Source organism: Carcharhinus amblyrhynchos, chromosome 8 (assembly GCF_965287045.1).
Source record: "Carcharhinus amblyrhynchos chromosome 8, sCarAmb.v2.hapA, whole genome shotgun sequence".
NCBI classification, from domain to species: Eukaryota; Metazoa; Chordata; class Chondrichthyes; order Carcharhiniformes; family Carcharhinidae; genus Carcharhinus; species Carcharhinus amblyrhynchos.
Window position 1 is genome coordinate 44,509,614 of NC_137331.1, and position 27,210 is coordinate 44,536,823.

General features: G+C 42.0%; 1 protein-coding gene across 1 annotated transcript in view; it reads left to right on the plus strand.

Annotated features, from left to right (window-relative positions):
* Positions 1 to 763: 763 nt before the first annotated feature.
* Positions 764 to 27,210, plus strand: part of herpud2 (HERPUD family member 2) — a 43,723-nt gene continuing 17,276 nt past the window's right edge. Inside the window, exons 1-5 of the mRNA XM_080193982.1 lie at positions 764 to 1,165; positions 19,388 to 19,465; positions 21,239 to 21,349; positions 22,377 to 22,537; positions 23,806 to 23,931. Of these exons, the coding sequence (XP_080050108.1) occupies positions 1,019 to 1,165; positions 19,388 to 19,465; positions 21,239 to 21,349; positions 22,377 to 22,537; positions 23,806 to 23,931 (623 nt within the window). The 5' untranslated portion in view covers positions 764 to 1,018. The remainder of the gene's footprint in view (positions 1,166 to 19,387; positions 19,466 to 21,238; positions 21,350 to 22,376; positions 22,538 to 23,805; positions 23,932 to 27,210) is intronic.

The window sequence follows — 27,210 nt, forward strand, 5'->3', positions numbered from 1 at the left end:
ATACTTTTTGATAAGAGAGGGGATTAAGGGTTATGGGGAGAGGGCGGGAATGTGGAACTGAGCCACGACAGATCAGCCATGATCTTATTGAATGGCGGGGCAGGCTCGAAGGGCCAGATGGCCTACTCCTGCTCCTATTTCTTATGTTCTTACTTCAGCTGAAATAAAAGCTCATGGTGTAAAAGGGCAACATTGGCATGGATAGAAGATTGGCTGTCTAACAGGAAGCAGAGGTTAGGCATAGTTGGATTTTTTTCTGGTTTGGCAAGGTGTAATGAGTGCCACAGGGATCAGTGTTGCAACTTCAACTTTTAACAATTCATATAAATGATTTGGATACATGGTTGCCAAATTTGCTGATGACACAAAGATAGGTGGGAAGGTGAAGAGAAAGCTACAAAATATATAGGTAGACGCAATGACTACAGTGAGGCCCATGAGGATAGTCCATTGGAATACGAGCTCCCTGATTAATGTAACGATTATCATCCATTCGGAGGTCTCTGGGAAGGTGTGTGTGTGGAGGTTGGTGGATGAGTTGTGGGTGGGGGGATTTGTGAGGGTGGGGTATGTGTGGATGTGAATAGTTAGGGGTGTTTGGGTGAGTAGGGATGTGGGGGAAGCTGCGTCTAGGTAGGGGTGTGTGGGGGCGGATGTGCCTGGGCGGGTAGGGGCGTGGGGATCCGCGGTGACGTCACGGGCGTGCCTGCGTGATGACGTACTACTGAGCAGTGCAGCTGACGATCATTGTGACGTCAGGCGCACCTCCGCCTCGTGCGCGTGCTCGGCGGCCCCGGGAGCGCGCTTCCGTTCAGCCCCCGTCACCGTGGAGACTGGGCAGGGCCGGGGACGACAACTCGAGGCCGGGGATCAGGGCCTAGCAGCCGCTGGACGGGCAGTGAACAGAGCGGGGCCCGGCCGGGCGAGCAGGGGCCGGCGATGTGGTGGCGATCTGTCCGCCGCTGAGCGGGGGCCTCGGGTCGGGCAGCGAGCAAGGCCCGGGCCGTGGGAAGGGGTCATGGAGGCCGGCTCCGCCGGCAGCCCCGTCACTCTGGTCATTAAAGCTCCCAATCAGAAATATGAGGACCAGACAGTCAGCTGCTTCCTCAACTGGACCGTGGAGAAACTCAAGAGCCATTTGTCCCGAGTCTACCCGAGCCGCCCGGTGAGTGAGTGATTGCGGGTCGGGGGGAGGAGGGGGGCTCGGGACATCCCGGGGTGGGCATCACCCCTCGCCGCCCCCCCTGCCCCCTCGCCCCTCTCCCTGTGCGCCCCGCACCCTCTCCCTTAGAAGGTTGGGCCTTCATGAATAACCTCAGCCAGTAGAGGAATTGAACCCGCTCATTTGGTGTCACACTCCATCACAAACCCCAGGTATCCAGCAACTGAGCTAAACCGACTACCATAAAACAGCCTATATTGGAAGGGCAACACTGCTTAGTAAGAGAATAAAAAACAGTTTACAGTCTGTCATTGGTGAAAGCAATGGGAAAATCCAATATCATCATCATCATCATGTAATGTACCATCTGTATTGTTTCCTTTATACTTCAGCTGAAATAAAAGATCATGGTGTAAAGGGCAACATTGGCATGGATAGAAGATTGGCTGTCTAACAGGAAGCACACTGCACCCCTCCTGTCTCCCTGGGGGTGCCCCCCCCCATAGCCCCAGTGTCCCTGGGGGTCCCTTCCCCCTCCCCCCGGGGCCCCCCTGTCTCTGGGGGGGGGGTGGCGTCCGCCCATCCCCCTTGGGCCGGGGTGGTGGCCATCTCCCCCATCTCCCTGGGGGTCCTAATCCCCCGCACCCCCTTCCCTTGGGGGGGGGGGGGGTGCCCAAATCCCCCTTATCCACGGCCCCCTCCCCCTCAATCTGTGCATTCATGGGTGGACCTGCTCCTTCTGCATTTTGACACATGACTGTCAGGCTGCCTGCCAAATTGCTTAATAACATTGGTGCTTACAGTCAAGAGAATACATCATCAATTATTTTGATTATGATGATGTCTTGGCTATCCTCAAGGCAGGGTGGTTGAGTGATTTGGAGGCAGACTGTCAGGCAGTGGTGTTCCACGCATGTATATTGGATATATTTTTGTTCTGATGTGCAGTGTGTGTGAAATTGAAGTGGTTAGGTTAAATTCAGGGTTCTACTAAAATACATTAGTGTGATTGCAGATGTCAAACCCTCCCATCAAACAGGACAATCATCAGCATAAAAAACACAATTGTTTTTTCCCCCTGCGTTTAAAAGCAGCAACCAGGTGCATGTTTATTATAGCTGAAAATGAGTTTATTGCCAAAATTATGCATTTTAAATAATTGTCTAGTCTATCACCTGTGATTAACCTGTTAGGTCACTGAAACTGAGTTTTAAAAAGTCTATATGCAACCATTTATTAGTTTTATTAGTGTACATCAGGCAGTTTCTTAGTAAACTAAATGTTATTTGTACAAAGTTTTGAGTGTGCCTTTCAGTATCAATGGATCTTAAAAAAGAAGCTCAATTTAGTCTCTTTGAATGGGGGCAATCAGCAGAAGGTTGGCACTCATTATTCTGATGAGAGTGCAGTCTGTTTAATGATAGGGCAAGTGCAAATGATAGTACCAAGATCGCAGAAACCTGATTAATGTTATTTGTTTAAAATTCTCCAGTCTCTGAGCTGATCCAACCAATTTCACTCTGAGTGCACCTGATGAAGCTGGGAGAAACTCTACCTCACAATAAGAGTGGAAGTGTGTCTCAGAGTTCACTGTAATTGCACATGAACTTCTACATACTGATTCAGCAGTAATATTGATGGTGATTTGTTTTACTCTTGCCTTCAGTACCTTTGCTATGTGAGTGTTGATGTATTTGCTGCAGAATGGCCAATACAGCAGTTCATATTTGAACTGCTCTGAGGAAGAGTCACATGGATTTGAAACATTGGTTCTATTCTCTTTCTGCAGATGCTGTCAGACCCGCTGAGATTTTCCAGCATTTTTCTGTTTTTATTCCAGTATCCACAGTAGTTTGCATTTATCATGGCTCACACTTGATGTTTGGTGCCTTTTACTATCATGTTTGCCAGAATTTTCAATAACTGAAGCACTAATAGGCTTCTGACACTGACAGCTGATTTTAGGAGCAGTTATCAACATCATCATGGACAATCTTTGAGCGTGATAAACATTTTCGGAGCTCCTTACCAGACCCCAGCCATATATCTCATACCTGGGCCTCAGGAAGCCTTGCAACATGATCATTCTGTTACAACTTTAATTAAGCTAATACCATGAACTAATTCTTCATAGTGGTTACTGTCCAAAGCTTTCTAAAGCCTCTAGATGTGATTACAAAGAATTATTAGCTCAGATAGTTATTTCTCTGCAAAGTAATCTTGCATTCTGTTGTATGTTAGCAATATCTTCCAACTGCAAGATGCACAGAGACATCATTGCCAATGTTATTTCTACTACTATGTCTAAATTCCTGTCCATCAACTCAGTGCTGTTAGTTCTGAACCAACCTGGCATATTCAGCCACCAGTGTCCTTTTCTGTGTAAAGTTAATCTTGACATTGCCTGTCCTTTTACATCTGCTGATTCATAAAAGATACTTTATCCTTCTCCATTAGAGTCATAGAGGTTTATAGCATAGAAACAGACCCTTCGACCCAACTTGTCCGTGCACTTTTTTTAAAAATTCTTTCACTGATCCCGATTGCCTGCATTTGGCCCATATCCCTCTATAACCCATCTTATCCATGTAACTATCTAAATGCTTTTTCAAAGACAGAATTGTACCCATGTCCACTACTATCTCTGGCAGCTTGTTCCAGACATCACCATCCTCTGTGTGAAAAAATTGCTGCTGTGGACACTCATGTATCTCTGCCCTCTGGCCTTAAACCTACACCATCTAGTTTTAGACTCCCCTACCTTTGAGAAAAGATATTGACTATCTAGCTGATCTGTGCCCCTCATTATTTTATAGACCTCTATAAGATCAGCCCTCAGCCTCCTGTGTTCCAGAGGAAAAAGGTCCCAATTAATCCAGCCTTTCCTTGTAACATCAAGTCCTGGTGACATCCAAGTAAATCTTTTCTGCACTCTTTCTAGTTTAATAATATCCTTTCTATAATAGGGTGACCAGAACTGCACATAGTATTCCAAGTATGACCTTACCAATGTCTTGTACAACTTCAACAAGACATCCCAACTCCTGTATTCAATGTTCTGACCAATGAAACCAAGCATGCCAAATGCTGCCTTCACCATTCTGTCCACCTGTGACTCTACTTTCAAGGAGCTATGCACATGTACCCCTAGATCTCTTTGTTCTGTAACTCTCCCCAACACCCTACCATTAACGAAGTCCTGCCCTGGTTCAGTCTACCAAAATGCATCACCTCACATTTGTCTAAATTAAACCCCATCTGCCATTCATCAGCCCATTGGCCAATTGAGCAAGATCCAGTTGCAGTTGGAAATAATGTTCTTCACTGTCCATTATGCCATCAAGCTTGGTGTCATCTGCAAACTTACTAACCATGACTCCTATATTCTTATCCAAATTATTAATATAAATGACAAATAACAGTGGACCCTGCACTGATGCCTGAGGCACACTGCTGGTCACAGGCTTCCAGCTTGAAAAACAACCTTCTACAACCACCCTCTGGCTTCTGTCAAGAAGCCAATTTTGTATCCATTTAGGTACCTCACCCTGGATCCTGTGAGATTTAACTTTATGCAACAACCTACTATGTGGTGCCTTGTCAAAAGCCTTGCTAAAGTCCATATAGACAACATCAACTGCACTGCCGTCATCTACCTTCTTGGTTATCCCTTCAAAAAACTCATCCTGGAGAGGCGTCCAAACCAATGTAATTATCTGGAATATTTTATATAAATGTAGATTTCATCGAATCCATAGAATCCCTACAGTGCAGAAGGAGGCCATTCAGCCCATCGAGTTTTCACCGACCATGATCCCACCCTGGCCCTGTTCCCGTAACCCCACATATCTGTCCTGCTAATCCCCTGACACTAGAGTCAATTTAGTATAACCAATCCACCTAACCTGCGCATCTTTCGAATGTGGGAAGAAACCGGAGCACATGGAGGAAACCCACTCAGACACAGGGAAAATGTTCAAACTGCACGCAGACAGTGACCCGAAGCCGGAATTGAACCCAGGTCCCTGGCGCTGTAAGACCACCCATGGTGGCACATCAAAAGCTCTCATTGTGCATCTTTAATTCTCCTTGTATCTCAACCAACTTCTGTTCATCCAATGTTGCTTTGTTGCAGATTAATCCTGCATATCCATCTCAAAACCTGATGCACAGACTTCTTTTGCAGTCCATTTCTCTTGATTCAGACTAGTTCAATTCAGATGAGCTGATGCTCAATTTTTGTTTGCTAATAGATTCCCAGTTTTCTAACAGCTGCAGTGCTAAATTAATTTTTTTAGTTCAATCTGATTGAGTTATCAGGGATAGACAATATTGAGAGTTTCACTGGAGCAGCAAAGCTCTTTAGCTAATGTCATTTTTCTTGTTGAATCTTCTCAAATGGCATGGTGTTATTTTTCTCTGCATGTCTTATTTAAAAAGGATTCCAGAATATTCTCTCATACCCTGGCCTTCATTAAAATTGATTTTTATGAACACAAACTTAATCTCTGAAACTGAAGTAAGTCTGCCAGTTTCAGTCCCTAAGACTATTGTCAATACTTTTTTCTGACATTACTAGACTGTTTTGTGCTGATGTAGTGCACACAAACACTGGCCTACCAAACAAGGTGTGGTGGATGACCTTGACATTCCAAATTCTGAACTGCTCACTATCTGGCAAGGATATTTGTGCTAACATTTGACCTGTGTAATGATTCTTTTGACATGTCCTTGTTGTTGTTCAGGATCTGAGTCATGTCGTCTGACCTTGAATGATTTTTGAGCCAGAACATTAAACATTGTCACAGACGACAGATTAAAAAAAAGAGTTTCCTTATGGAGGAGTTTAGCCACACACATTTGATTCTATTATTCAAATGTCAGATTCACAACTGGGGCAGTTTTTCCACGCTGTTGAGCTTGACAGTTAGAAAGAAGCTTTTCAGCCAGCTTTAAAACTTGGATTTGTCCTAGAATTTTAAGTGTTTTTGGTTTGCGTGATTAAAGGACAACTGTTGGTAATGGTTTGTCACCTTGCTAGAAATTCTGCATTGTAATTCTGAGATAATACTTTTCTACACAAACAATAAACTGGAGTTAGTTCTCTGTATATGCATTTTAAGTATTTGTAACTGAACGAAGATCACCTATTGTATTGAAACAACTTGTTCCAGCCGCTGCCTGTGCTTTCATAGCAGCCTCATCCAGTATGTGACTGTGTTCAGTATCTCAAATTGTATCAGGTTCCCTCATTTTCAGCCATGTGTTGGGCATAATCATTGGACTATTGAGAAATAGTTAACTTCCTCACTATGGTGACACTTATTTCCTTAGAGGAAGAAGATGGTGACTTAACAGCAGCTATCGGAATGGTTAACCACACCAGTCTGCTGCAACTTCCTTCAACAAAATCATTAGTTGTAAATGACATCATTGTCTTCAACCGCATTACTGATTGCATCCTCCTGTCCAACCAGTGTCTGACTCAGACTTCCCAATCTCACTATTCTGTGAGATTGAACTTGCTGAGCTTCCAACTTTAACTCTTCTCCATCCACTCCTACTTTCATAACATCTCCACTTTGCAACCTCGCATCGACCCATCCAGCTAAAACCCATCGCCCCTGTCCTCCTGACGTTGGTTTCCAGATCCTCCAATAGCCCTAAATTAAAATTCTCACCCTTCAGCTTCATATTGCAAAGGCTGCATCTTGAGGTTTTAGAGAATAGTGCTGATTCACTGGGATGCTGTCTGGAATGGGGAATAGGAATGTGTAGCTTGCTTGTAACTGCCGTCGTTGTATGTCACGCTTGTCTCTCAGTGCCATCCTTACACATCCACTGAATGTCATCTGAACAACTCATCCAGCCATGCCTGAATTGAGCTACCCTTTACCAGTCTGCGTTTTGCTCTCTAGCAGAGATCTCGGCAGCTTTTCAGCTTTAATCAAATGCTGACATTCACCTTACTGGATGTCACTTTTCAGTTTTGGTCTTGCAAGATCAAGCAAGTCTTGTTTATCTTATGGTCTGTGTATGAAATGTTTGGCAAACATCTTAACATCCACATTTCAAAGGTTTCAATTTTCTTCCTCAGAACTTTATTTATTGTTAATTGAGTTGTTGCAGATGACATTCAGTGGATATGTAAGGATGGCACTGAGACACAAGCATGACATACCATGACAGCAGCAGTTACAAGCAGGCTACACGTTCCTATTCCCCATTCCAGGCAGCATTCCAGTGAGTCAGAACTATTCTCTAAAACCTCAAGATGCAGCCTTTGTAATGTGGAGCCAAAGGATGAGAATTTTAAATTATGGCTGTTGGAGAATCTGGAAACCAATGTGAGGAGAATGGGTGATGGGCTTTAGTTGAGGGTGGGTAACAGACAGGAAAATGGATAGGGTGAAGTATTTTGGGAGTTTTTTCCTTGTTAACACATTTACACCTTCAAGATTGCTTCTGGCTGTCTCTATCCTTCAATTTCAGCATTATTTGGGCCATCTTGTGTTATTGTTAGTCCTAAATAATGGAATTCCTACAGTGCAGGAGGTCATTTGGCCCACCGAGTCTGCACCAACCACAATCCATCCCAGGCCCTATTCCTGTAACCCCATATATTTACCCTGATAGCCCCCCTGACACTAAGGGGCAATTTAGCATGGCTATTCAACCTAACTCGCACATCTTTGTAGTGTGGGAGGAAACTGAGGCCCTAGAGGAAACCCACACAGATATGGGGAGAATGTGCAGATTCCAAACACACTGTCACCCAAGGTTGGAATTGAACCCTGGTCCCTAGTGCTGTGAGGCAAAAGTGCTAACTACTGTGGCACCATGCCGCCCTACAACAAACTTGTTGACTTGTCCTGGTGAGAGACAGTTCACTTCAATCTTCACTCTAGTTTCTCCTAATGTATTCCTTATAACTACCATTGTGCTTGTCTTTTTGGTGTTCATTCTCAATCCATATTCTAAACTTGGAGCTTTTGCTTGGTCTGTGACATTTTGTAGATCCTCTTCTGATTCAGCAAGTAGTGCTGTGTCATCAGTTTACCACAAGTGTTTTTGTTTTTTGCCTCCAATTGTTATCACAGGAAGGACAGCTAATTCTTTGAATATTTGCTCAGTGTACAGAATGGATAATTTTGGTGATGGTGCACAACTTTGTATTACTCCCTTTTTCACTTGAAACCAGTCTGATTTCCCCTCATTTAGCTGGATGCTCGCTGTTTGGTCCCAGTTTAGATTCTGGATAAATCTCTCATCTTTGCTGAAATGTGACATTTCAGCATATGCCCGCTGGCTTTTGTTGATAAAAATGAACACAATCAAACACATTTTCAGAGACAATGAAGTGTATACAAATGTCCTTGTTTACTTTGAGCTGGTTATTAAAGGTTATTCTTACGTTAAATATCCCCCCTCTTGTTCCAACTCGGTCTCAATCCAGACTACGTTTCACCAATTTCTGCTTCACATGTGCTACTAAGAATATAGAGTTGAGAAATTGATTTTGTTTTTATCAGAGCAACATAGATTATGGAATGATACACGTTAGAAAGGATAGGCAGAGTTGATAGAAGCAGACAGTTTCCAGTAACTGAGGGATCAAGAGTGAGGACCATAGGTACAAGAAGAAGGAAACTCCCTTCTGCATTGTGAGACTGTGGAGTTCACATCTAGACTTCATGTTTGAGGCATTCAGGGTTAGATTGGATAGGAGGATAAAGACATTATGGAAACCTTCTCTAAGTCACTGCTCCTCTCTCCTTTAAAATGTTCCTTAAAACCTATCTTATTGACCAAGTTTTGACCATATTAGGCGATGCCCTAACATCTCAGGTTGTTTGTATCTGTTGTCTCATTAAGCACCTGTGAAACATCTGGGGAAGTTTTACCAGATTAAAGGTGCTGTCTAAATGAGGTTGTTGTGATCTGGTTTAATCATTTGGACTGTTTCTGTGCTATAATGTCAACGCATCACCTTTTTACAGGTTTCAGGAAACCAAACCTATTTTTGTAAGGAGGGAAGAAAGTTCATGTGAACTCGTTCATAACTGCAGAGAAATTGATTTTTTTTGGCTGGTTATGTTGATATAGAAAGTTAATTCTCAATACAAGATATGACTATATAAAGTGGGTTATATAACACGATAATATGGAGCACATGATGTGGACTTTGCAGTCATTCATGACTGAATACTTGCAAGATCAGAATTGAAGTTTCTTTTATTTCTGTTGGCCAGTTTGGTGTGTTAGAGTGGAGTTTGAATTGATGCTCTGCCAATTTACCATGGAGCCAAGTTCTCTTAAACTGCTACTTCTAAAAATGCTATCATTTGAACAAAATTAATACTTAGTAATATTCAGTCTGGAAGGCCCACTGTAGATCATACTGCTTTAGGTAAACCTCCAATCAATGCTCTAACAGGTAAGGTCGTCCTAACACAACGATGGACAGATTTGCACTGCTCTGTGCAATATGCCCTGAGTTCAGCTGGTTAAACTCCAGGGGTTCCCTTGTTCAGGTCTGAGGTAATTAGATGTGTCTCTCTGGAATAAACTGAGGTGGGATATAGATGCCAGTCGTTGAATTTGGAGACTTGTAAACATGTTGATAACGTTCTGCATGTGTCAGAAAAGAGGACTAAAATCTAAAAATAGTATTCTGTGCAATGCCTTTATATAGCAGTGTAGTAAATGGCTGTTAATTATTCTGAGGTACTTTGCCCTGGAATGCTGCTTTGTGCTTACCTTAATGAAATTCCTGATTTTGGCCAGATTGTGTGAAGGGTTAGAGCTAGCCACTTTGCTGACTTTTATCAATCTGTATTCCTTTCCCGTTGCTGCCACTTGAATCTTAATGAAACTGAGTTGTGAGTATGTGAGTGAATTTTGAGTCACTGGACTGTGCAATACTAGATTCTGTCTTCACAACCTTGATTAGATTCATGAGAGGAATATTTTCAGGTCTTTCATAGAAATATGAAGCAATGACAGTCTGGTGAGTCAGCAGTTTAAGACAGTTGGCTCAATGGGGGTCCCTCTTCCTCTCTGAACAATCTAGCTAGGATGGATGATGCTTTCCATAATATGAAGTAAAAACAGAAAATTGGTGACTTTATATCAGCACTGGAAATTAGTTTAGTTTATTAGTGTTTAGAGATGTAATTTTTAAGCAAGTTCAGAGGCAGGAAACAAGCAAAAAGGAAAGGTCTGTGATGGTGGAATGTAGGAGAATTGAATTGATTAGAAGGAATGATGGTTCAAGACAGAAGTGGGTGCGAATGGAACCAGTAAAGAAATGGAAGATGGAAATGAGAATATCAGCATCGTTACCAACAGTTGCCTTCTGAGAAGAAGAAAAATTATCTGAATTGGTGAGTGCAGGAGGCTGAGGTGCTGTTCCAAGAACTTGCATTACTCTTCATTGGAACAGTGTAAGAGATTGAAGAGGAGGAGGTCATAGTTAGGATTATGGTGGGGAGATTGAATTGAGACACAGCCAGCAGCTCAGGATCATGTTTGCTGGCTGAAGAGAGGTATTGGACTAAGCACATCACCTGCTCTACCATTGGGCTCCCCAACGAGAAGAAAGCATATTGTGAGCAGCGAATACAATACATTTAACTGGAAGAAATAGAAGTGAATGTTTCAATTGTAAGTAGTGTTTGGGGCCCTGGATGCTGGGAGGGGAGGAGATAAAAAGGACAGGTGTTGTGCCTGCCCCCCGTTGCTTGGGAAGATGCCATTCCGACGGGACCAGTGGCCCTCCATAACCCCCCTCCCCCCTGTCTTCTACTGCTATGCCTTGTGATATTCTTCGTGATGGTGATGGGCCTAATGTCCTTTTTCTGTTCCTTATGCTATGTTGTAACTCCTTAACTTCTTAATAAATGTATTGCCAATTTGATCAACGTGTTAAGGTTAATGAGGAAGAGCATAAAACTTAATTTATCAAAGGGCCTAATGGAAATTCCTTCTGCCCTGTGATGAATCTCGCCCCTTTCACTTTGCCTCCTTTTTCTTGAATACATCTCCCGGCTGTAGGCAGAAATCTTGTCTAAATTTCTGCACAGTGACCCTGAGAGGATAGTTAACATTGGAATTGCAGTAAGTATTCATTGCTTGTTATAGTTGACTTTCAGAATTGCATTTTGTATTAGAAGGCCCTTCTTTAGTTTCGTCTGTCTCAAAATCAGTACATAATATCTATTAGGTGTTAGTGAACGTGGCTCGTTTGAAAACTTCCCATTGTTCCACAATAAAGTGACATCAGCAGCAAACTGTGTTTATATAGCGCCATCAATCTAGTCAAATGCCCTAAGGCACTTTAACAGACGATTATTAAAGAATATTGACATAGAATACTGTGAGTAAGCACAGTGATGAATAGTTTGATCTAACAGGTAGGTTTTAAAAATATTCTTGGAGGAGAGACATAGAGATTTAGGGAGGGAATTTCAGAACTCAGGGCATCATCTGATGATAAGGCAGCATAACTAGGCAGCAAACTTTGTTTTTCTGTGTTGACCAACAGTTTAGTTTTCTTACTATAGTTCAGGGTATGAAACTGTAATAGGTTAGAAAGAGACCAGTGAATCTGGCAGCAGGCCAGCAATGGTGCCGCATTCCATTGTTCATTCCAGCTCATTCCAAAGGGTACAACATCAAATAAACTCATTATGCAGTTTATTTAAGCAGGTTGTCTTGCAGATACCTTTGCATTTATATAAACTGCAGTTTGTATCATGAATTTGGGTGTTTTTGGACAAGGATAAGTCAGTGACTTTTATCAGATCCTTCTCTCTCAGTCCTCTGGTGGTCTGAATTTTGTGCTTTCTTTAGTTTCCATGAGTCAGTTCACCATTTTCCTTTTGTTTTCCAAAGTAATGTGGACTTTGGTTTGATTCTACTAAGCAAAATAAAAATCCAGAGGTTCTGACATCATTTATTCATTTCACAATAACTTTGGGATTTTTTTAGATTTAAACACAGCTGATAGCTCTTTCAAATATCTGGCAAACCTGGTTGAATTCTTTGATTTGAGGGCTTGTGAAAATTAAAATTTTCAAACTATTTCTAAACTTTGGCCAACAAACATTATGCTATTAGAATGGGGAAAGCAAAGAAGCTTTATATTTGTGTTCTGTACTTGCTGCTGAAGCGTGTTCTGCACTTTTTCCGTTAATGGTAAATTCTATTTAAAATGTACTTTGTTAATTTAAGGCTATGAAAATCTACCTAGTACACCAAAAACATCTGCACACCCTTTGAAAAACACTTGAAAGGAATAAAATGTCCCAGACAGCCACCTTCACAGGAGCTTGACAGCAAACCAAATGAGATACAAGATCAAATTATCACAAGCTTGGTCATAGAGGTTTGGGGAAGGAATCCCAGAACTTCAGGCTGAGACCATTGAAGACACAGCCACTTGTGCTGGAGCGATTTAAAAATCAGTCCATTGGCTTTGAGAGCAACAATGATTTTGTCATGGATTGTGATTGGTTTTTGGTTGTTTTCATGAGGAAGTTTTACAGCAAGTTATTTGTTGAGATGAATTTGCATAAAATGCAATTGAATTAATTTGAAGAAGTCCCTGTCTACCATACAGAACATCCCCAGGACATTATACAGCACTGTACAACCATAGAATAATTTTTGAAGTTTAGTCACTGTTTTGTATGAAGATATGGTAACTGTTTTGTAACAGCAATGTATTGCAGGTGGCATTGTGCTAAATTATCAGATCAGTTTTATTGTGAATGGTTAAGGAATGACTTTGGACAGGATACAGAGCTCTCTGGCTTTATTTAAATGGGAGTCCTGGGACAAGTAACTCACCTGACTCCTCTAAAGCCTGTCTATCATCTATAAGCACAAATCAGAGTAAAATGGAAAACTCTCTGCCTGGAGGAGTGCAACTCCAACAGCATGCAAGAAAATTAATAGCATCTGAGACAAAGCAGCCCATTTGATTGACATCCCTTCCACTACCTTAAGCATTCAGTGCCTTCACCACCAATGCACAGTGACAGCCATGCCTACCATCTGCAAGATGCACTGCAGTGACTCACCAAGGTTCCTTCAACAGTGCAGGAGATGAAACTTCTGTTTTTTATAATTCACTCTGGCCACAGAATCTCTATGAAATGGACTGAATGATTTCTCTCTAAGCTTGCAGTAATGATGTCACAATGGTTAATTCTGCAATGTGAATGACACTGATGCACACTGCACTGGGGATAGGCACTCAGAATTTGCTAACGCAAAAATGGACTGATCGTGAGTACATCTCTACACACATTACAACTATCCTTTAAAAATGCGCTGATTTCAAAGTGATAATTGAATCTCCATATTCAAGTAGTGATTATGGCTTTTCTGAACTCTCATTTTTTCCCTGAATGTTGTTTCATTCCAGTGTCCAGTAAGCAAAATAAAATCTTGATTCTTTTAACATGATACCGCCACCAAGGTTGTTGTGAAAGCTCCATTAAAGTTAAAGTTTATTTATTAGTCACAAGTAGCCTAATATTAACACTGCAATGAAGTTACTGTGAAAACCCCCTAGTCGCCACACTCTAATGCCTGTTTGGGTACACTGAGGGAGAATTTAGCACGGCCAATGCACCTAACCAGTACATTTTTTCGGATTGTGGGAGGAAACCCACACAGACAAGGGAGAATGTGCAAACTCCACACAGACAGTGACCCAAGGCAGGAATCAAACCCAGATCCCTGCTGCTGAAGCAACAGTGCTGCCCCATTGATTGAGTGTGCATAGGAAGTTGGATAACTTGGATAGTTGCAGTTCAGCCCTAGTTTGTTGCTGTACAGAAGTGAGTCATGCAGATCATCACTGAAGCTTTGTCCTTCATTATCTAATCCAATCTCCCCATTATTCTGAATATTACATTTTTAAAAAAAATTGTGCCACTCTGTGTCTAATACAGAGTATTCCACTTGACTGTGCACAAGATACCTTTAGCCTCATTTCACAGCTTCAACCAAAGAGAGGTGGCCACAGAATCATGTGAAAGAAGCAGTAGCGTAGTGACGTTATTATGGACTACTAATCCAGAGACCAGGGTAATGCTCTGGGGACCTCGGTTTGAATCCCACACAGCAGATGTGAAATTTGAATTCAATAAAAAATCTGGAATTAAAAACCTAATGTGACCATGAAACCTTTGTCGATTAATATCCTTTAGCGAAGGAAATCTGCTGTCATTACATGTAGGCCAGACCAGTTGACCCTCTGATGCCCTCTGAAGTGGAGGGCAAGTAGCAATGGGCAATAAATTTTTGCCCAGCCAATGACACCCATGTCGCCAATAAAAAGTTTGAGCAACTGGCGTATTTGTGCTGTACATCCTACGTAGCCAATTGATTTAACCTATTAGAGTAGCAGGGCTGATAGTGTATTGCATCTGCTCGGAGATTCGAAGCTGATTTGATCTAATTCAGTCTTGTTTGATCAGATAACTGATTTTAAAAAATCAAAATAAAATTACAACCGTTCTTTTAAAAATACCTAGTCTGACTGCCCTTACAATGTAAACTAGTTAGAAATTACATAAACGTAGAACAGGCAATAGAAATTTGAAATGAATGAAACAGATAAATCAGCTGAAGTGAAAGGCTTAATTTCTTATTTAAAGTTTATTTGTTAGTGTCTCAAATAGGTTTACATTAACACTGCAATGAAGTTACTATGAAAATTCCCTAGTTGCCACACTCCAGTGCCTGTTCAGGTACGCTGAGGGAGAATTTAGCATGGCCAATGCACCTAACCAGCACATCTTTTGGACTGAGGGAAGAAGCCCGCACAGACACAGAGAAAACGTGCAGACTCCACACAGTGGCCCAAGGCCGGAATCAAACTCAGGTGCCTGGCGCTGTGAGGCAGTAGTGTTAACCACTGTGCCATCGTAGACCACTGCAGTAAATTGCTCCTGTCTTCTGAATAATCTTTCAACTATTGAAACCTATGAAATTTATAAAACTTTTAAGTTTAGAAAATATAATTTTAGCACAGCTGTGCCATGTTCTCATTTACTACTTTGTGAAGATAGTCCGTGCACAGAGGTTACACATCAGATCAGTGCCTTGAAGATAGTAAATAAGTGAAGGGTGTGACTGGCTTGGAGGCTGTGAGATGAGGGCCTTTTATCCTTGGAGTGCATTCTGATTTTTATCAAGTGCATCGATTTGGCATTTAGTGAGATCATTTTATAGTAATTTTCTTGTGCATGTGCTGTTGTGGCGGTGACGTAAAGTGAGGACAGGTGAAATGATACTAATTTTGATTTTCTTCCCCGCCGCAGTAGTTTGAATATGGAGTTAGAATCTTGTGGAAAGCTCTGAAGGGAAAGGCGGTTTAGGCAGTTTTCTTGTTTGGCGCATCTCATTTGGTTAATTTTTACCCCATTTGACAGCCTGACACTTTGCAATGTGCCAACTCCATGCAGTTGCATAAGAACTTGAGAGACAGACTAGGAGTAGACCAAATAACTCATCGAGCCTGCTCTGTATTCAATACAACAACGGTTGATTATAGGTTTCAGAGCAAGCATGGAGCCCTGAGTATACCAGCCCTCCACAAGATGTATATCTCCTGAAAGAAACTCTCCTTTATAGCTTAACCACAGGAAGATTCAAATTGCCTTTTGATCCGATAAGCTGAAGGTGCTTCAATTCTATCTCCCAGGAAGGGTTCACAGCTAATTTGGCCTCAAAAATAACCCCTCCCAGGGATCCTATGAATGCTGTTGATGTTAACAGCATGACCTCAGGTTAACATCTCTCTAATCCAAAAACATAGAACAGTGGTGTTTGCTAATGATTTTGTAATGCTCATTTGGAGGGGCACTGTAGGTACTTGGCTCCAATGCAGGCACTTGAATGTTGCTTTTCAAGTGACTTTGAGAAGTCAGTTAGAACTTAGCCTAGCTTAAATCTGAGCAGTCAACTGATGTTTACAAGCTGTGCAGGGTATTTGAGGTTCCACACTTTTATAAGAACATAAGAACATAAGAAATAGGAGCAGGAGTAGGCCATCTAGCCCTTCGAGCCTGCCCCGCCATTCAATAAGATCATGGCTGATCTGTCGCTGCTCAGTTCCACTTTCCCGCCCTCTCCCCATAACCCTTAATCCCCTCTCTTATCAAAAACCCATCAACCCGCGTCTTAAAAATATTTAGCGAGGCAGCCTCCACCACTTCAACGGGCAGAGAATTCCAGAGATTCACCACCCTTTGAGTGAAGAAGTTCCTCCTCAACTCCGTTCTAAACCGCCCCCCTTTTATCTTGAGGCTGTGCCCCCTAGTCCTACTGTCTTTTTTGAGCAGGAAGAGTCTCTCCACCTCTATCCTATCCATCCCATTCATCATCTTATACGTCTCAATGAGATCTCCCCTCATTCTTCTAAACTCTAATGAGTACAAGCCCAGTTTATTCAGCCTCTCCTCATAGCTCAACCCCCTCAACTCCGGTATCAGCCTAGTAAACCTCCTCTGCACTCCCTCCAAGGCCAAAATATCTTTGCGCAGGTGCGGCGCCCAAAACTGCACACAGTACTCCAGCTGCGGCCTCACCAATGCCCTATACAGCTGCAGCAAGACCTCCCTACTTTTATATTCAATCCCCCTCTGTAGAATATAAAAGATCAAACACAGTTGCTGCCAAAACTATTCTGGAGAACTGTTGTAATAAAGATAAATTAAACAGATGAAACTTTATGGATGTCAGAGGGAAATGTAAGGGTTGATTTATTATTTAGGGTATTTCACCTACACAAGACTTCGGCAGGATGGAGTAGAGGAAATTGGTAAATTTACATGTTTTTCTTCTGTGCAACAAGTCTTTAAAAATCCCCTAGAGTTGAAAGAGTTTCTGATCTTGAGGCACAGCCTCAAGATAAGGGGGAGGGCAGTTTAGAATGGAGTTGAGGAGGAACTTCTTCACTCAAAGGGTGGTGAATCTCTGGAATTCTCTGCCCGTTGAAGTGGTGGAGGCTGCCTCGCTAAATATATTTAAGACGCGGGTAGATAGGTTTTTGATAGGCAAGGGGATTAAGGGTTATGGGGAGAAGGCAGGAAAGTGGAACTGAGCCACGTCAGATCAGCCATGATCTTATTGAATGGCGGGGCAGGCTCGAAGGGCTAGATGGCCTACTCCTGCTCCTATTTCTTATGTTCTTATGATCTGCATTGGACAATTGGCTTTGGACATTGTGTCACGATTGAACTCATGCAGCAGTTTTAGGTCAGTTGTAAAACAGAAAAGCTGGTATCGAGGTTATTTACGTTCCCACCATTCCAGCTACAAGGGACACACATTATATTAAATACTGCAGATATTAAGCTGGATGGACAGTGCTGACTTGTAATTTATAATTCCACTTCAGCATTACGGGTAAGCTAGGGAATTGGACACCATGTTTACCAACATATTTGCTTCATTATATGAAGGTGCCGGTGCCCTGATTCCACATTAAGAACATAAGAACATAAGAAATAGGAGCAGGAGTAGGCCATCTAGCCCTTCGAGCCTGCCCCGCCATTCAATAAGATCATGGCTGATCTGTCGTGGCTCAGTTCCACTTTCCCGCCCTCTCCCCATAACCCTTAATCCCCTCTCTTATCAAGAACCCATCAACCTGCTTCTTAAAAATATTTAGCGAGGCAGCCTCCAGTGATAGTCATCATGATTTTAGAATCATTAGTAGAGTGACAGTGACTGTGCTGCCAAGGAAACTCTTGGATTTCTACAGCACATTTCAGAACTTGTAGATATTCTGAAGTGGTTTAGAACCAATTTAACACACTTTAGGTGTAGTCACACTGTTAATGTAATAACTCCAGTGGCCAAATTGTGCACAACAAGCTTCCACAATCAGCAAATCATGACCTGGTAGCTTGATTACGTGGGTTAAGAGGGGCAAATATTGGCTTAGGGTCTCCTGATCATCCTTGAAATCGTGCTGTAGGATCCACCTGAGGGGGCAGATAGGGTTACAGTTTAATGCTTCTTCAAAGAGACTATTTGAGAGTGGGGCACTTCTTCAGCACTGATCTGTATAATTTGCTTGCATTGACAGTGATGTGCTGCTCAAATCACAGGACTAGAACATAAACCTGCTTGGGGTGGGGAGCCAGATCCATAAAGCAGGCGACACACACACCCTCATCTCGGATATGATACCCGATTCCTTTCTGAAAGTCCAGCAGGTTTTCATAATCCAATATCATCCCATACCCAGTGAGAGAAGAACACTTATTTTGCGGGCTGAGTGCACGGGCTTTGTTCCATTGGTGTTTTATTTCCAACTTCACTATTGACTTTCCCATCTGTTTGAGTAGAAGGCTGTTCTGCTAGCAGGCTTAGGGATCAAAAAAGATTGTCCTGCTAAAGGAGGAGATATTGCATGTGCTTGGTAGGCTCTATTGGCAGCACTGTTCTGAGTCAGAAAAGTACGAAGGCAATGAGTATTATATTTCAGATCTAAATTTCACATGGCTTGCAACTCCTACACACAGCTAATGCAGTAGGACGTAGCCAAATCTTTGATGCGTTTTGAAGTTGTCATTGATCAAGAGTTTCTCTCTATATTGGAATAGAAATGCTGGATCTAATTTATTCCAGATACTGGGAATTTCCATTTCCTAGTGTATCAAACCCCCTCCAGCAGCTTGGTGACCAGTTGCATATTGTATTTGAATAATCGTCTTTTCACCATATTTATTCACATTAAAATGTATCTGCCATTCCCTAGCCTTTGATTAAGTCCAGAGCTTAAGCACATAATCAGCGTTGATGCTTTAGTATGTTAATGAGACAATGCAGCATTTTGAGAGTTGCTGACTTTGGATGAGACATGAAATGAAAGCTTCATCTACCTGTTCAGATGAGGATCATTATCATCATAATTTCAGTATTCAAAGAGAAGGGAAGTTTGTTTGGAGTCTTGACTAATGCTTGACCCTGAACCATCTGGTGACTTAACCTCGTTTGCAAGTTTGTGGCACCTTGTATACAAGCTAGCTGCTAATATTTATGACTACAATTTAAAGAGTATTTCATTCATTGTCTGCAATAAAGTTTGGGATGCTTCAAAGCTGCAAGAAGCTTCACTGGAATACAAAATCTTCCTTTTATTATTTGTGATGCAACTGCCTGGAAGTAAATTTACCTTTTCTGTTCCCTCCACAGTCCACCAAGGATCAGAGGCTAGTGTATTCTGGCAAACTTCTCCCTGACCACTTGCAGCTGAAGGACATTTTCAGAAAGGTAATTAAAAAACTTCTTCCCCTGGATGGTCGTGTTAGGTTAATATTAAGTGAAAATAATTAATCGCTAGAGACCAGATTAGGTTTCCAGTTGTCATCCCTCAACTCTGCTCCAACCTTAAAGATTGCCCGTTGCTTCAATTGTTTTGAATATTTCCATTCAATCCATGTCTGTGTGCGATTGGCAATGAGAGTACTAACTAAGAGTGGCATGGTGGTTAGCACTGCTGTTTCACAGCATCAGGGACCTGAGTTCAATTCCCAGCTTGGGTCACTGTCTGTACAGAGTCTGCATGTTCTTCACGTGTCTGTGTGGGTTTCCTCCAGGTGCTCCAATTTCCTCCCACAGTCCAAAGATGTGTAGGTTAGATGGATTGGCCATGCTAAATTACCCCTTAGTGTCAGGAGGATTAGTAGTGTAAATAGGTGGGGTTATGGCGATGTGTAAATAGGTGGGGTTATGGCGATGGGGCCTGGGTGGGATTGTTGTTGGTGCAGCTCAGTGGGCCGAATGACCACCTTCTGCACTGTAGAGATTCCAGAATCCTAGCCTTCAGGCCTAAAACTCTCAAGATGTGCAACTACTACCCAAAGCCAGTATGGTAAGTTAAATCTGTGCGGAGGTAGCCAAATGTTTGGTCCTATTTGAAGTTGTCATTGATCAAGAATTTCTCTCTATATTGGAATAGAAATGCTGGATCTAATTTATTGCAGATACTTGGAGTTTCCATTTCCTAGTGTATCAAACCCCCTCCAGCAGCTTGACAACCAGTTACATATTGTATTTGAATAATGGTCTTTTCACCATATTTATTCACATTAAAATGTATCTGCCATTCCCTAGCCTTTGACTAAGTCCAGAACTTCAGCACATAATTAATATTACTAAAGCAGATGGGAAGATGATTGGAGAGGAGTTGAGTAAGTTTTCCATCCAGAGGGTGTAGCAGGAACATTCTGGGATTCTTCACTGAAATGGAGGTACTTGCATCTGCTGTAACCAACAAGGTTGCAGTCTGAGGCCTAGGAAGTGGGATTAGGCTGAATAGCTCTTTCTCAGCTGCCTTGGGTAAGTGGTCTGCATGGGTCTTTTGTCCTGCCTAAGTGATCGATGGATGAAAAGTTTAAGAACTACTATTCTTCCTATCAAAGTGAATGACCTTCAGTGCTGTGTGACTTTGGAATGGAGTGCTGCTTTTTCACCATACAAACATACGTGCTTATGAACACACAAATTAGCAGCGGGAGTAGGCCACTCAACCTGCTCCACTATTCAGTAAGATCATGGCTGATTTGATTGTAAATCTAACATTGCATTCCTGCCCATTCTTGATAATCTATCTAGCTCTGCCTTAAAAATATTCAAAGAATATTCAAATACCCTTATATCATGCCACCTGGTAGAATGTTAAAACTTCTCTACAGAACTACGAGCTAATATTGCTCATTCTGCATGGTTTGAAAAGCTCACATGCTTAATTAATTTTATGTGAAATGTTTACACACCAGTAATTTCTTGATCTGATTTTATATTTTGATTTTTAAGATCTAAGCAGCTTGTACGAAACACGTTATTTTCCCATCACCTTTTATCTGATGTGTAAAGTGAGCGAAAACCGTGGATCAGGTTGTAATTGCAGTCCTGTGTCTTTAGTTGTAGCTTTATTCAGTTACTGGACTCTTGAGCAGGGGCTGTGATATCTGACACGCGAGAGTTCCTAATTCGATGCTTTTGCTTTTTTTCCCTCCCTCTCCACCCACACTAATGACACAGCAAGACGAGTATCACATGGTTCACCTAGTCTGCTCTTCAAGGACTCCTCCAGGGTCACCCAAATCCAGTTATCGGAGCAATGGAACTGCGGCAGCCAACAGTGGTACCCTGGTAAATTTCTTTCCATTTAAAGTTCCTGCAGCCATCATTTTAAAACTATGTATTGCTCAATGTTGCTTTACAACAGCTCAGAATGATCATTGCCCTCAGCTGGGTTGATTGCTTAGTTTCAGTTGTGCAGCTGTGGATTGCCGTGATTTCTAGCAGAAAATAAATATCCTTTAAAGTTCACTACTTCAGATGTAGCAAGTGAGATGCTAATACTCTTTTTTTTCAAATGGGTGTTTTAATGTTTGTGCATGTATAGTATTTCTTCAGATTATTTCACTGCATTTAGGACAATTTCTTCACATTCTGTTACAAGCATTATCATGTTTCTACAAAACATCAATTATATGATCTTTTGGGTGATGATTTTTGTGCATTTGTTTGAGGTTAAATGTATTAGCCTTAGACCCAGTGACTTTGACTAAAGACACATTTACATTTAGTGCTTTTGATTGTCCATTCACTGGTTCCCTGCTTTTATGTTACTTTCATGCAAGGTGGTGGAGTCACATTTTTGTGAGATTATGAAACTGCTTCTGGACTTGATGAGAATGTGAATGTAGGGAGTAGACACACAGCCATGACCCTCCTGCAGAAGCATCAGATTTAAAAACTCACGGACGTGACTGGAAAACTTGGAATGTGGATAGTGACTGAGGTTTTCATCTTGGATTCCTTTACCTGTGAAAACAACTGACTTTCCCAGCTCATTTTGTCAGCCTTTTGCAGGCGATTGTTTTTCTTGTTTGATCCAATGAATTGTAAGGTGTATCTCTGACATATTTGCCAGTTTCAAAGTGATCAGTGTTAATGTCACGATGGACATTTTGAGTTCCAACTATAATTTTGGCTGAAGGATGCAATATTACAGGATTGAAAAGCAAAATAATTTAGAAAGCATTCAGGTGCAGGTTCAAGCAACATCTGTGAAGAGAAAAATGAGTTTCAGATTAATGATCTAATGTTCATGATAAGGGTTCATTCCATTAGAGGTTTCTTGTCTTTCAATGAACTTCAATCTTCTTTCCAGAGTTCTGAAAACTCCAGCACCACACCAGCTTCATTGTCTCCAAGCCAAGAAACCATTATTGGATCCACAAGTCCCAATTCAACTGGTATCAGACATCGTAACTTTCCTCAGGTTCCTTTAACCCATGCACACAGCCATGGATTCCAACATCTAATGCAAGGGTAAGGAGATGAAGTTGGCAAATGGTCTTTTTTTGAACCATTGCACTACCTGGAAGGATGGCACCCCCTTAGTGGTGTTAAAGAGGAAATTTTTTTTTTGGTCAGTATGTATCCAAATCCAGGTGATCACAGCTTGAAAGTCTTGTTTCCGTCTTAGCCACAAGCTCTAACTCCATGTCCATACCGTCTGAAAGTCATTAGCTACAGCCATCTTCATAAAAGTGTGAGGTCACGTGCCAACCAATTCAAGAACAGCTTCTTCTCTGATAGACCTACCTTGCATTAAATTGATCTTTCTCTACACCCTAGCTATGACTGTAACACCCCATTCTGCACTGTCTTCTTTCCTTCTCTATGAACAGTATGCTTTGTCTGTATAGCATGCAAGAAACAATACTTTTCACTGTACTAATACATGTGACAATAAATCAAATCAAAAATATTCTGCCTCTGACCCTACCTATGCTCACCTGCTTCTGAGAGGTCCATTCTTGCCTGTCCTCACCAACTTCAATGTTCTGGTAATCTCCTGACCTCCTCCATCCAGAAACCAGCTGGTCTAATTCACTGCGCTCGTACTCTTAATTTACACCATCATGTTTGCCTGCCCTGTCTTTGCTTGCCCAGGTTGGCTCTAAACCCTTTAATCCTCAAATTTGTGTCTAAATCTCGTGATGATCTCACCCATCTTATTTCTAGAAATTTCCTCTCTAGCTTCTTCGATATCCTATTCCCCTCAGCAACTCCAGCTGCCCCACCCCACCCCACCCTGTGCCAGATTCTTGTGTTGCGTAAGTTGGGTTGTTAGTGTCAGTTATGGCCCAGTGGGTTCTTCGTGCTCCATTTCAGGCATCAAAATCAAGGCTGCCGCTCAGTGCAGTACCAAGGGAGTGCTGCACTGTTGTAGCTGCCACCTTTCAGGTGATGCATGAAATTGAACTAGTCTGCCCTCACAAATCACATGGCACTATTTCAGAGAAGAGTAGGGGATTTAACCCTAGTTTTCTGGCCAGTGTTAGTGTATTGTTCCCATACAGTCAGAGGTTGGTTCTAGACTTTAGTGGTTTTTAAAATCTTGTGCAGCAATGTTTTAAATTGAGATTGTCCATTGTGGTCAATACAGCAGGCCCAAGTTGTAGAATCCCGCGGTCACCCGGCCCTCCTTTGATCTTTGACTTGATCGTTTTCAGCGGAAAGTATCGAGTGTGAATTTGGTCTTGCATTTTGTTCTCTCCCTTCTACTAAATGATGGTTCCTGTTTTCTTTAGACATGGAGTTGGTCAAGTTCCAATGCAGCCAGGAATTCCAGGTGGCTTTCCGGTGTATTCCATGTACAGTCCGCAGCATGTCCTCTGGTGGCAGCAGATGTATGCTCGCCAGTACTACATGCAGTAGTAAGTATGAACATGAGAAAATGCATCACTCAATTCTGAATGGATCTGTTGAAAATAATCAGTTTAGTGTTACCAGGAAAATGTTCTTGTAACACAATCTGATATTTGTACCCCACCTGCCAGTTCCCAGCTTCGTGTTACTTTTTTGGAAGGAAAAGTTGTCACGTTGGTGCAAAGTAATAAAATAGTGTGCTGCACTTTAACCCTCCAATCTTGAGTACAGGACTGGTACAGTCACGTTATATAGATCATAAACCTGCAACTTTACTTAACATTCACTGTTCTACATTGTACAGCGAAGTTTTACATTGAAACTCATGGAGTCAATTTTAGTCTGAAACCAAACTGCTTTTTAAAGCTTCACGGGAAAGGCTGTCTGAGGAAAGTGCTAGTTCCTAATCAGCTCTGATCTGCATTTTGAAATCAGTTTTGGTGCAGTTTGTTGTCTTATTAATGTGAACGCAGTTTTAAACATTTTATAAATATAAGTTATCTGAGAATAAAAATAGGGAATAGTTTGCACTGTTACTTTCTCTTCCTTACTGCACTCTACGGTTAAGCAGTTATAGAAAGAAAGGTAAAGCTAAAATAATTGTTCCATAAACCCAATTTCTTTTGGCCATTGACAGGATGATGTTGTCATTGACAAGGCAAGTGTTTATTGCCCTATCTCTAATAGCCCTTGAGCTATCTGAGTAGCTAGCTTGGCCATTGCAGATGGCAGTTAATAATCAAACATGGGTTTGGAGTCACAGATTGGCCAGACTGAGTAAGGAGATAGATTTCCTTTCCTAAAGGACATCCGTGAACTAGATAAGTTTTTACAATAATCTAGTAGTTTCATGGTCACCATTGTTGACTAGGTTTTTACTTCAGATTTATTTAACTGAATGGGAAATCCTCAGCTGGCCTAGTGGGATTTGAGCTCATGCCTAGAAAAGATCATTCACTGGTTCTCTGTCTCAGAAGCTCAGCTATTGTGTCTGAACATCCAGTGTGCAAAGTTTCTGCTATAATGTGGAGAAATCCAGATGTGAGATCACTTTCTTCAAGCATCGCTGCTTTTACTGAAGACTCTTCTTATCAATATGATTGTGAATTTGTAATTTTTCTAGTTTTGAGGTTTAGCAGTGGATCCTTAGAGTAGAATGCAGGTCGGAACTGTGTGTGAAATTGGCTAGAGGATAGAACATAGAACACTACAGCACAAACAGGCCCTTTGGCCCACGAGTTGCGCCGATCACATCAACACCTACCAATCTATAGACCTATCTATAACCCCCAATCCCATAAAACCCCATATACTCATCCAGAAGTCTTTTAAAAGACCCCAGCGAGTTCGCCTCCACCGCCACTGACAGCAGCCGATTCCATTCACTCACCACCCTCTGAGTGAAAAACTTACCCCTAACATCACTTCTGTACTTTCCTCCCCACACCTTAAATCTGTGTCCTCTCGTAGCGACCATTTCAACCCGGGGAAATAGCCTCTGAGAATCCACCCTATCTATTCCTCTCAACATTTTATAAACTTCTATCAGGTCGCCTCTCAACCTTCGTCTCTCCAGGGAAAAGAGACCCAGCTCCCTCAACCTAACTTCATAAGGCATGCCTCCCAGTCCAGGCAACATCCTTGTAAATCTCCTCTGTACCCTTTCAATAGCTTCTACGTCTTTCCTATAGTGAGGCGACCAGAACTGCGCACAGCACTCCAAATGAGGCCTGACAAGGGTCTTATAAAGTTGCAGCATTACCTCCCGACTCCTAAACTCAATCCCTCGATTAATGAAGGCCAGTACACCATACGCCTTCTTGACCACCCCTTCCACCTGTGAGGCCGATTTAAGAGTCCTGTGGACCCGGACCCCAAGATCCTTCTGCTCTTCAACACTACTAAGACTCCTGCCCTTGATAGTGTACTCGTTCATCCCATTGGTTATTGTCGCCCAGCTTTTAGTAGGTATGAGCCCACAACACACATCTACGCCAATCTGGCACTAAACTAGTCACCTGTTAGTGAATTGTTAAGTTAAAGTTTATTTATTCATTAGTGTCACACGTAGCGTTACGTTAACACTGCAAGGAAGTTGCAGTGCGAAAATCCCCTCATTGGCACACTCCAGCGCCTGTTCGGGTACACTGAGGGAGAATTTAGTATGGCCAGTGCAGCTAACCAGTATGTCTTTCAGACTGTGGGAGGAAACCGGAGCACCCAGAGGAAACACACAGACACGGGGAGAACGTGCACACTCCATACGATGACCCAAGCTGGGAATGGAACCTGGGTCCCTGTTGCTGAGAAACAGCAGTGCTAACCATGCTGCTCAGTCCACAATGCAAATCTACACCAATCTGGCACTAAACTAAACAGCAATCTGGCACTAACCTGTGTTAGTGAATTGTTAAAGGTGATTGCATGAAAAGTGGAAATACTTCTGCAAGAAATTTACTTCCTTTTTTTCAATGTGACAAAATTATGGTTGAACAGATCCTTAAAATTTCTTTGGTAGATGAGTGTGCTATAAGTGTGTCCTGAATTACTGACGAGATGAGCAATCACTAACCACTTTTGTTTTATGCTGGATTATATTCACGCACACCTGTTCAGGTAATTTAGGTTTCTCCTTCAAGCACGTCATGTTAATGAAGTGACTGTATTTACTCTATTGCCATGTCTCCCCCTTCCTTTGTGAGCACTCTTTCCAAATGATCATGATATATTATCCTTCAAACATGAAAGGCATGAGTTCTGAATCCAGTCCCGATCTTGCCTGAAGTCCAGATGTGTGTGTTTTGCAACAGGTGTCACTGAAAGTTGGTCTTGAGCAGTCCATGTCTATATGTAAATTCAGCAAGCACTTCAGTGTTCATTTTTTTTGGGGAACCTCTGTGTTGTGATTGGATTTTTCTTTTGGTCGATACTAGAGCATTCTTTGGTTGATGGATTCTATCTCCAAACATGTTGGGTTCAAAAGACGTGGGTTTGACCCACTGACCCCACAGTCTCAAAAGAATAATGGCAACACTTAACATTTTGGCTTTAAAATGAATATTTTTGACAATGATCGTTGATAGCGTTATCAGGAGTGCTGGCTGAGTGAATTTATCAATGTAAAATAGTTACTGTGAATAATTCCACAATACAAAGCTGCTTGTAATTAAGCAACATTCACTCAGTTCTGGGGACAAACTGAGCTCAGCTCTTCTGAGCTTTGGTTGAGTAAAGAAAGGTTTGATTTTCATTTGATGGGTATTATCTTTGAGCTGGAGTGTTGTATG